Consider the following 11,589-nt stretch of genomic DNA (forward strand, 5'->3'; position numbering starts at 1 on the left):
CGTTCTCTGGAACACTTGAGTACCCCACGCATTGTGATATCCCCTTACTAAACGAGCAACGGCCGGTGGCAGCTGCAGCTGCAGTTGCACATATATCACAGAAGAAGGTAATAAGCCAGTGGATGTGTATGAGCAGTGTGACCGCTTGTATGTCTACATGGCTACTACATGTACATGTGTATGTGCGTGTGTGTGTGTGTGTGTGTGTGTGTGTGTGTGTGTGTGTGTGTGTGTGTGTGTGTGTGTGCGTGTGTGTGTGTGTGCGTGTGTGTGTGTGTGTGTGTGTGTGCGTGTGTGTGCGTGTGTGCGTGTGTGCGTGTGTGTGTGTGTGCGTGTCTGTGTGTGTGGGGGGGGGGGGGTGTAGCATTATAGTAATAATGCAGATTAATGGGTGCACGCGGCTGCTTTGTGCTACCACTCAAACTATGCTGCTATGATTGCTAGTGCTTTTACTGCATGCTCATGCTTTGCTGCTGGCTACAGTCACGTGCACTGTACATCACGGTATCCATGTCGGACAAACGCCTTGGTGCATGCTCACATGGTACTCTATTCGTTGTGGCATTCTACGTGTTATTCAACGTGGCATTCATTCATGCGCGACTTTCAACATACGCGGCATGCGTCGTGGGCACTCAACGTGGTATGCTAAAGTTTGCCTAGTTATATATTTCGATCCGTTCTGTGTGTGGATCACTCTTATCAGATCGTTGTGTTTCACCCACCCACCTCCCATTTCTCCTCTCTTGGATAAAGTAAATAAAGGGGTGTTGGCCACGCTCATTTCCGGCTACTCAGGGCTCTCGGTCTTCGTCCCTCGGACGTGACTATCCTCTTGGCTCGGCAGGGGTGTAGGAGGGGTTTTGGAAGTGGTACGACCGAAGGTCGGCGCGGCCAAAGGCCGTGTTGGAGTGGGGTCTGAGGAACTCCTCCTGCAAAATTTTGTAAAAAAAAGACACAAATCCTGCGTTCTGGGAACTTCTGGCACAGCTTAAGTCATAAAATGTCACGGTCACAAGAGACGTGCATGGACACGTGGGAGATGCAACTGCATGAAGTGCCCATCAACTTCCGTCAGGCGAAATAGCACGTCATAGTACATTTGAGATCAGCGGGAAGAAGATGACGACGTCCACTAATTTAGGATCTGTGCACACGAATCTGCTGTGTGTGTGACTCTGTGTGTCAGCTATGATATCATCTCCTGTGGTTCCATGCCTAGCATGTACGTCTGAACCATCCTGCAAAGTTTGAATGACATAGGTTGAGCGATCGCTCCGCAAAACATACTTTTGGAAATTCTCTTCATAGTATATATTCCACCATTGAAATTTCGAATTTCTTGCTGAGAGGGGTGGCTTGCAACCTCGATATGGCTTGTTCCAGGCATGCTTTGGAGCCATCTCCTGTTGAAGTAGTGGCGGGGATCTGCCCTGCAACTGCTACAACAAAAAATGATTCGATCTGAGAAAGGGTGAGACCGCGAATCTCGGTTGAATATTGAGTATTTCAAGCCTTTTCACGACGAAGATGGAGTTCTTTTTGGAGATGGACGTCGTGGCAAAGGACATGGTGTCCGACTTCTGGCGTCTGGTGAAGCCAGGGATCATTTGTCCAGTCAGGTCGGCAGCCTAACCGTCGGTAAGCTTGTGTTTGGATCCCGTTCTGCTCGATGTGGTAGATCACAAACAATTTGATATCGCACAAATTGATCTCAGCATCTAGCGTACGGTATTTTATATTCAGAAAATCCCAAAGTGTCTCTGTGTGGCCGTTCTATGCCACGAGAAACTCCAATCAGGCTCCTATGTCCTCTGCCTTCATGATTGAATGTCCACTTCGTTTGAACAACGAACACAACAATCGAGGACGGCTTTGCAATGAAAAATACAGCTATACTGGAGCCGAAAAAAAGAAGAAAAAAACGTGCTCAGGATGAGACTCGAGTACACGCATACTCTCCCAGCAGGTGAAACGCAAATTTTTGTGAAAAATGCGTGTCGCCAACTGACCAGTAATTTCGCCTGACGACCATCCTCCTTAGTTGCGCCTCGGAGAGGAAGTCTTTGCCTGGCCAGAAACTTCAGCGCCTGCAGGATCTTGAAGAAGCACTGGCGGTGTTGCTGTCGTTCCTTCGCTAGTTGCGGGTCTGACAGCTCCCCAACATCACCGACCGCTTGAGGGATTTGCTGTAAGCGCTTCACAGCCTCCTTGCGACATCCTGATACAGCGTGGCCTGTCATCACTCGCTTTGAATCTTTCCAATTCTGGAAGCCTGTCGAGATAAATGCCGAATCCGAATTTCCTGAAGAGATCAGATTCTGCCTGGATGCACGGACGCAAGCGTAGCAAAACACTTTCTCGCTGCCAACGTCCCAGTGAAGCCAGGGGAACTGATCAAACCACTCGGGCTGAAAACGGCGAAACACAGCTACCTTCACTCCGTAGCTTCGCTTCGGAAACTCATTGTCTCTTGACTGAAACAGCTCTTCGCCAACTTCTGGCCAAGGTGCCTCCACCATCACCGATCTCAAAACGAACTGACCGGAGAGTTCGAGTCCGTACCGTGCTACTTCCTGGCCTAGTTTATTCATTTCGAGCAAAGGTCCAGTACAACAAGCAAGGCAGGACCTACGATCATGCATAGACATGCACCATGCCAGTGCAGTATCCAGTATCTGGCACGCACGACTCGTACTCGTAGATCTACGAGTCGCGATCGTATGCACTGCTCTGACATGACTGTGAATGAATGTGCAGTGTGCAGTCGAGTCGAGTACAGTACTCAGTACGACTGCAGATGCATGGCAGATCTACGAGTAGACTCTACGAGTCTAGAAAAAGGTCAAAGTCTGATGCGCATATGCATCGATGGATCCTGATTTTTTTATTACGGTTTTGCACGTTCCGGACGGACAACACTCTTCGAAAAGTGGTACGGCCATGGTCGTACGAGTCGTAGCGGGTGCTACGCCCCTGGCTCTGCCAAGATCCTGCTCTCTCCGTAGCCTCTCACTTCGCTGGCCAGCACCCTCCAAACCGCAAGCTGCTGTGTGTTGTAGTTAATGTGTGTGTGTGTGTGTGGTGTGGTGTGGTGTGTGTGTGTGTGTGTGTGTGTGTGTGTGTGTGTGTGTGTGTGTGTGTGTGTGTGTGTGTGTGTGTGTGTGTGTGTGGCGTGTGTGTGTACGTGTGTACGGCTGCAGTGGATTCGCCACATTGCCAGGATGGAGGACCACCGGCTTCCAAAGGCAGTGTTGTTCTCGTGGCTCCATACTCCAGGCCCTGCTCATGGCCCCCAGGCGTCAATGGCGTGATGTGGTACGCGATGACCTCAAGGCGTTCGGTCTATACACCGGTTGATACGACCTCGCAGCTGAACGTGGCGAATGGATCCAGTCCATCTCGGATGCCATTGTTGCAATGCGCTTACGCCTTGAAACAACAGCCAAGTCAGTGTGTTGTGCGATCTGTGATCGACTCTTCGCCAGTGAAAGCGGACTTCGGCGGCACAAATGCAGGGAAGAGCGACTGAAGCCGATCCATGAACAGGGCGGTGCTGTGTTGTGCGAAACGTGCCATCGTTGGTTTGCTAGCCGAGGTGGATTTGCTGTGCACAGCTGCTCTCCCAGCCTTGGTGACGCTCCAGTTCCAGAGATAGTTGCACCTCGCCCACCTGATTGCAGCCAATGTCAGTACCAATGCCACACCTGTGACCGCTGTTTCCGGAGCAAAGCTGGGCACCGCCGGCACAACTGCAACCGCAGAACATGCAGCTCTGGCTCCGAGCGCTGCACCATCCCATGCCCGACCTGCTCTCGGAAGTTCACACGTCTCCAGTACCTGGCTCAACACAAATGCAAGAAGTACCTCTGCCCTCCTTGCCTCTTTGAGGCACTGCATCACCTTTAGGTGGCAGTTTCAAGGTTTCAAGGTGTGTGTGTGTGCGTGCGTGTGTGTGGGGTGTGTGCGTGTGTGGTGTGTGTGTGTGTGTGTGTGTGTGTGTGTGTGTGTGTGTGCATGTGTGTGGGGTGTGTGCGTGTGTGTGGTGTGTGTGTGTGTGTGCGTGTGTGTGTGGTGTGTGTGGTGTGTGTGTGTGCGTGCGTGTGTGTGTGTGCGTGTGTGTGTGTGCGTGCGTCCGCGTGTGTCAGCAGCTGCGATATCGCTGGGGAGATCCTATTGCACTATCGGAGAGGATCTGGCATCGTCGTTTTGATTGGCTTGGTCATATGGTGTGCCTTTAACCCGAGCGTGCACCGCGGCAACTCCTGTTTGGGTCCCTGGAAGCGACCCGGCCTGCCCATGGTCCTCATCGGCACTCGAAGGATATGTTTGCGCGGGGACCTCCAACGTTTTCGAAACTGGTTCGACATTGCCTCGGAGAGGTCTGAATGGCGCCAGTCTGTGCATGCACCATTTCTACCAACGCCAGCACCGGCTCGAGTGGAATGCACCATATGGCACAGATCATCTGCAATCCCCGCTCTACATGGCCTGTCATAAGTGTGTCGCTGAGAAGAAGATGCCCATCCATCTTCAACGTGGTTCACTCCAACGCGCCAGGTTAAGGGTCAGCTCAACAAAATCTATCAACATCAAGATTGCGAACCGCCGGTTGGAGTGGCTAGGCCATGTGGTCTACATGCACGCAGAGAGGATGACACGGCAGTTTCTGCTCGGGACAATGCTTGCTCGTTGTCCAGCCCATTGGCCTCGCCACTGGAAGGACTGTGCAGCATCCGACATCAAGACAACACACACACACATACACACACACACACACACACACACACACACACCTTGATCTTGCCCATTGCGTACGCAATGATAGCGAATGTCGGAAAGTTCAAGTGAGAATACGAGCACAGGACTTGGAATGTCGTTCCAGGTCTCCTCGTCGACGAAACGGACGTCCACAGACACAGACAGACGGACAGACAGACACACACACACACACACACACACACACACACATACACACACACGTCCACACTTATACATGCTCACTGGCAGAGAGTGGTCACGTGGGCCTAACTTTGGGAGAGGGGAGAGAGATTCAGAAGTAATCTTGGAAAGAAGACTCAATTTGCTATTGAACCGCCCAGTGGCAGACAACCCCGAACCTCCAAGCTATGGGTGGACTTCAAAAATAAACACACTCATGAGTGTGCGCACGTGCGCGCACACACACACACACACACACACGACTGCATGCACCAACGCCTGGGCGGACGACTCACGGGAATAGCCGAATGTGGCAGCGCAAAGGAGGAGAAGAAGAAGAGCGTGCTTGTTCATCGTGCGTATCTTTGGAAAGAGGAAAAAAAGAGGAATAGGAAAGACAAAAGTAAACACTTTATAAGATGACTGCACGGATACACACCTGGACACGTGCTGTAAGTCAACAAAAAATCGGCGCGTATTTGTTTTTAATCGACGCGGAGACAACAATTTTATAATAGAGAGGTTTTGCAGAGCGAACGTTCGCGCGAATTTTCGTTTGACGTCACGAAAAGCGAAACTTCGTGCGAACGTTCGCAGTTTTGAACGCGAAAGTTGCAGGAAACGCGAAACAAACTTTCGCAGTAATTTTCGCTCTTTGTGGACCGCTGGTCAGCCTGGTGTACGGTGATCGTGAGCGACCCTCAATCTTCATGTTTGTGCTGGATCTCTACTCTTGGCTTCGTCCGCGAGTGCTAGCTTTCCGATAGTTTTGGCAGCCCGTGTTGTTTCATCTCCAGAACCATCTTCGATCTCCTGCTTGCTCGTCTTCTCACTGCTCAGAATCGGTTACATCAATGATGCCTTTTTGAATCTCAGGTGTTGATGCGCAAGATTACGGCACAAGCCAACCCGGCCCGTTTGTCTGTGGGTCTCCGGCCATGGACAACGTAGTCAAAGAGCTCTCGTCTCAGGCCGTGACTCAGGGAACCTGGTGCGCGTGCCGCCACTCGCAACAAACAAATAATCGGATGCAGAACACTTCTCAAAAACAAGCGAGTGCACACGATATTTTCTTGGAGCGAGAAACATGCAAACGTTCGCAGTAATGTTCGCTCTTTGTGGACTGTTCGTGCGCGGCGAGCCACCCTCAATCCTCATGTTTGTGCTTGATCTCTACTCTTGGCTTGGTCCGCGGGTGCTAGCTTTCCTATACTTGTGGCAGCCCGTGTTGCTTCATCTCCGGAACCATCCCCGATCTCCTGCCTGCTCGTCTTCTCACTGCTCAGAGCCGGTTACATCAACGATGCCTTTTTGAATTTCAGGTGTTGATGCGCCAGATTACGGCACAAGCCAACCCGTTTGTCTGTGAGTCTCCGGCCATGGACAAGGTAGTCAAAGAGCTCTCGTCTCAGGCCATGCCTCAGGGTGCCGTCACTCGCAACAACAAAATAATCGGATGAAGACCACTTCTCAAACAAGCGAGTGCACGCGAAAATTCCTGGGAGCGAAAAACATGCAAAACACAAATTTCGCGCGAACGTTCGCAATAGTTTTCGCAACCCGGAACGCGAAAATCATTGCGAACGTTCGCTCTGCAAAACCTCTCTAATAGCAATAAAGAGAACAAATTCTGCTGTCATCGCCACACAGTTCTAGCGTTGCAATTAGTTCCTCACCCCTGTTGCACTTAGCTCTCACTTCACTTCTATTGTCTCACTTTCCCTCATTCTATTTTAGCACTTTGTTTTGTTCTCGTAACACATTATTGAATGTATATTAATCATTGATTCAGCATGGTTTCTCTTCAGTCACGGCTTTCCACTGATGATTGCGACAAGAAAATCGATTTTGGTAAACCTTCATGACTTTGTTGTAGTGTGGCGATGACAACAGAATTTGTTCTCTTTATTGCTATTATATTTGTTTTTGGAAAATTTCGGCCTGGGCCTTTGAGGCCTAAAATTTGCTGCGGCTGAAATTTTGCTTTATGACAATGTGACAGCAGGGTAAAGTACCACCAGAGCGCCCCACCATCTCGTCCTTTCGTGGACGGATTTGTGGAGGTGGTTTCCTGTCTGTAGGTCATACGACACGGAGCTTGTACACACATTGCATGTTGTGCAGGTTCGCGTGGCCGTGACTTTCCAGTTTTGAGCTGAAAATATTTCAAGACCGGTGAAGGTAGTATCAGGTGCGTGCGCCGGTGCCCTTCAAGGGGGGTTCCGGGGCGTCCCCCGGGAAAAATTTCAAAAACGAAACAAAATCCTGCATTTTGAGCAAAAAAGGGGGATTCGGGGCACCCAGGAATCCATACGGGTCACGCGCCTGAGTACAGTAGTAACATTAGTACCGACAAGAGTAGATAAACAAGAGTGTGCAACTCCGCATGGGTTGGCCCACGGCGGAATTTTTTGTTGACGTAATCTTTTCGACGACGCACGCGCTGCGAGCCTTTTGGAGAGTTTTCCCTCGTGCACTTGGCTGGGCTTTACACTGCAAGGTCGGTGCCCAGCACGTGCTCTCACACTGCTCTGCGGCAAAGCCGCGTTTCTCTGAAAAAAGGTGACGTAAACAAAAAATTCCGCCGTGGGCGCGGGGTATCTGCAGATTGTGCAGGAGAGATCCGGAGTTGCACACTCTTGTTTATCTACTCTTGGTACCGATAATCACCAGTTCCGGTATTATGATTGCCAGAGTACGGTTCAAATGCGAGTACTTGCTGAGGTCTGCTTCCGTTGCGATTGTTTCGCCGAGCAACCCGACCAGCTGCAAGGTCGGTTGACGTTTTGGGCAACCCTGCAGGACAGCGGTGAGCAGCCTTGGAGAAGCGAGGCAAATTTAGAAGAACTCCTCAGAGATGTTGACCAAGGCAATGATTTAGAAAAAAATTAATGGTACAGTCAAATCTGTCGTAAGCGACCGCCCCTTGGTGCAAGAAAAAGCGGTCTCTTACGGCAGATGGTCTCATACGGCAGATGTATGGTAAATCCGGCATACCGGGCATGCATATATGCTTCCATGTACTCAAATCGACGAGAATAATGTGATTTTTAATATCATTTTATTGGATATTCAATAGAATATAGGGGTGCACAAACCCAAGAATAGTGCACAGAGAGACAGCGACGCTTCTTGCTTGAGGATGTAGCATTGTTCCGTCTCATGCGAAAGCCGACTACACTCCAACGAGGCTGCCGTGAACGTCGCTGTTCTGTTTTGTAGCCTACAGGAAGGTTGTTTCACTACAACTGCGTGCGTACAAGTACATGTGTACGAAGTCTACGGTAAGTGTGGCGTGCATACCTACGACGACCATGCCCGTATACGCGTATGCGACACGGCAGTAGATTGACACTGCCTGGATTTGAGAGCTACACTACAGCGCAGCCTCAGTACATGCCAGGGCCAGTCGATCGCACTTGCAAGACAGCGCATTTTCACACCTTGCAGTTGACAGCGCACTGGCAAGTACAGTTTCGCACCTGACTGAACCTGGGTCGCGGTCGCTTACAGCAGATTTGAATGCAGCCACCGTGCATGAAATCGCGGTCGCTGGTCGCGCACAGCAGATGGTCGCTCTGGACAGATCAGTTTGTATGCGAAACCGTCGGTGCACGGAAAATCGGTCGCTAACGGTAGATGGTCACCTACAGCAGAGGTCGCTAACGGCAGATTTGACTGCATGTACGAATGTGTGGCGCGATTTTCTATGGCTGCTGACCATGCCCGGATATGCGGGCATGAACAGCAGGTACACAGTATTGTGTACAGAACAAGCGGGCAAGATCGACTGATCTTGCCCGCATATTCGGCACGCTCATTGGCTGGGACCAGGGAGTCGTACTCAAACTAGGGAGGTGACATGGCACAGAAATCCGTGTCACAGGGGTTGACTCGCACCCGTAACCCCTCGTTGTTATTTTTGGAATAGTTCAGTCCAGTCCAGTCCGAAAGGTCATACTCGGATTGACTCGCCTTCTGTACTTCACCTCCAAGCGTGCAACGCAAGACCAGCAAAGTATGATTTTTCTGTGAGGAACGGTTTTGCCATTGATTAAGTTTTTATTGGAGTGCTCAGGCATACTATGATTGCTCAGACGTCCCGAGCACGCTTGTTCAGGTTCTCTATTTTTGACGAGCCGGTCCTACAGTCCCCTACATTGTATCTAACTACGTAGGAGCTAACAATGTAAGAGGATTTCCGTGGAAATAATGACGATGGTGGTGTGACTGCTGCAGGAAAAATGCTGGCTGTTTATGACAGTATGACTAGATGTACAATGTAGCTCTCTTGTATGGTACTTAACCCCTGCTATAAATGTGTTGTTTAGGAAGACGGGTATATTGTACAAGTCATGAAGAAGAAATGGGGCAGATACACGACTTACAATTTTCAAAACCTGGCTTCGTGTTATGTGTAATTTGTGTCAAAATTGTAGTATTTAGACAATATCACTGACTGTACTTCTCTTATTATAGTACTTAACCCCTGCTATAAATGTGTTGTTTAGGAAGACAGGTGTATTGTGCAAGTCATAAAGAAGAAATGGGGCAGATACACGACTTACATTTTTCAAAAACCAGCTTCGTGTTATGTGCAATTTGGGTCAATTTTTAGTATTCGGATTAACCTAGGATACGACTCTGAACAGTTCTGAACAGTTGCCGCAACACTACACGCCGTCTCATAACTGCTGCTGTTGCCATCACTGCTATCAAGTAGTTCGGACATGGTAGGAGCTAAAAAATTGCTGGTAGTCTTTCAAAGAATACTGGCGAGTGATGGGTTATAAACGAAATGTGCTGCCTCAAAAATTTCAAAAACTAGACATCCATGCGGCACGCTTGGAGGTGAAGTACAGAAGGCGAGTCGATCCGAGTATGACCTTTTGGACTGGACTGGACTGAACTATTCCAAAAATAACAACGAGGGGTTACGGGTGCGAGTCAACCCCTGTGACACGGATTTCCGTGCCGTGTCACCTCCCTAGTTTGAGTACGACTGCCTGGCTGGGACCCAGCAACAAGCATGTGCCATGTCTGAACTCTGGATCCATCTGTAGGAAGAAGGACCCACGGGTGTATGTGTGTGTGTGTGTGTGTGTGTGTGTGTGTGTGTGTGTGTGTGTGTGTGTGTGCGTGCGTGTGCGTGCGTGTGTGTGTGTGTGATCCCCGGTAGCCTGATCGGCAGGGCACTGTCCCGGAAAGACAGCGGTGCTGGCTTCGAATTCCGCTCGTGGATCCTTCTTTTGCAACATTGGCGCCTGGCAATGGTTCAAACCCACTACCCATGGTACCCCCCCCCCCCCCCCCCCCCCCCCCCGGCGAGTAGGTACGGCGTGAGGACACAGCCTGTTGGGACAGGGGAGCAGTGTGGCAAGGAGCCACAGGTGTGTGTGGTGTGTGATCCCCTGTAGCCTAATCGATATGGCACTGTCCCCGGAAAGACAGGGGTGCTGCGTTCGAATCCCGCTCGCGGATCCCTCTTTTGCAACACGTCCCAAATGCCCAAGACCCAGGACCCAACTATCTACCTGGGTAGCTGGCATGTCTGTCTGTCTGGCTACCTGTGCCTGGTTGATGTCGCTAGCGTAGTACACTTTGCTAAGCGTTCATGTACGCAATAATTATGAAGACAGATCGAGCTCGAACGTTCCGAGGCACAAAACGAAAGCGGCAACAGCAGGCTACAATAGCCATGAGAAGTAAAGAGAATGCAAGCTAACTCACCTCTTCGGAAATGTAGCTTAGGGAGAGTTTCCAAAAGGCAAGAAATGTTCCTCGCAGCTACAAAAAAAGCAGTTGCAGTGCATGAAAGACTTTAGTACCACAGTCAGACAGTACGTTTGAAGCCAGTTGCCACCTGATGCTACAAGACTCGGAGCTCCGGAGCTGTACATGCGGCAGGGAGTCGCCAAGTACCGGTATTTGACTTTGACGACTCCCTAATATACTAGTAGTACATCCGGTACCCCAACTGTCTTCTATACAATAATAATTATAGCAAGAACATCTATCGTACATCTACGCTACCTTACCTTTCTTCCAACGTGCTCTCAACAAGTAGAAGGTGGACGCGTGGGTTTGGAGACGGTTTCGGGAAGAAAATGAGAGCTTCGGCTGAGAGGGAAATACGAGAAGGAAGCTAGAAGGGAATGGTTGGGATGTTGACACCAAGGACGTACTGATATTTGTCTTGGCAAACGAAGGAAACCGGAGACGTATTGCGGATTGCTAGAGTACGAACTCGTACTCGAGTGTTCCTTGCACTCCGTGAGTCGGCGTGGCCAAGAGCATACCGTATACATGGTATACGAGCTCGAGGCCTCATGAAAGAACACAGCTCACACTTCACAGCATCCGTACAAGGATCCCTGCGCCTTGCATGGAATGGAAAGTACGCGAGGTCATGAACTCTTGGCTCGTCTTAACACGTCTTGCCCATATGCGTACACATTCACTGCTTCCGGGCTAGGTCCGTACTCCCCGGGATCCCCATCGATGCAGCGTTCGACTGTTTGAGTGCCAGGCGGTGACGTATCCAAGACCAAGGCCATGCATGCAGGGAGCCGGGAGCCGCGTTGGGCTCCCGGCTCCCTGCTCAAGGCCAAACCCAAGGGTGCGACTCCGGGGACCGGGGTGCGCTTG

At 50.4% G+C, this 11,589-nt stretch overlaps 1 protein-coding gene across 1 annotated transcript in view; it reads right to left on the minus strand.

Moving 5' to 3' along the window:
* LOC135827432 (uncharacterized) overlaps nucleotides 1–11,193 on the minus strand; it is a gene marked incomplete at its 3' end in the record, with an annotated part of 42,318 nt that extends 31,125 nt beyond the window's left edge. Inside the window, 4 exon segments of the mRNA XM_065339931.1 lie at nucleotides 1–78; nucleotides 5,238–5,304; nucleotides 10,672–10,728; nucleotides 10,980–11,193. The exon segment at nucleotides 1–78 is cut by the window's left edge and continues 25 nt beyond it. Coding sequence (XP_065196003.1) covers nucleotides 1–78; nucleotides 5,238–5,295 — 136 coding nt within the window.
* Nucleotides 11,194–11,589: the final 396 nt, after the last annotated feature.

Source organism: Sycon ciliatum, chromosome 11, assembly GCF_964019385.1.
Source record: "Sycon ciliatum chromosome 11, ocSycCili1.1, whole genome shotgun sequence".
NCBI classification, from domain to species: domain Eukaryota; kingdom Metazoa; phylum Porifera; class Calcarea; order Leucosolenida; family Sycettidae; genus Sycon; species Sycon ciliatum.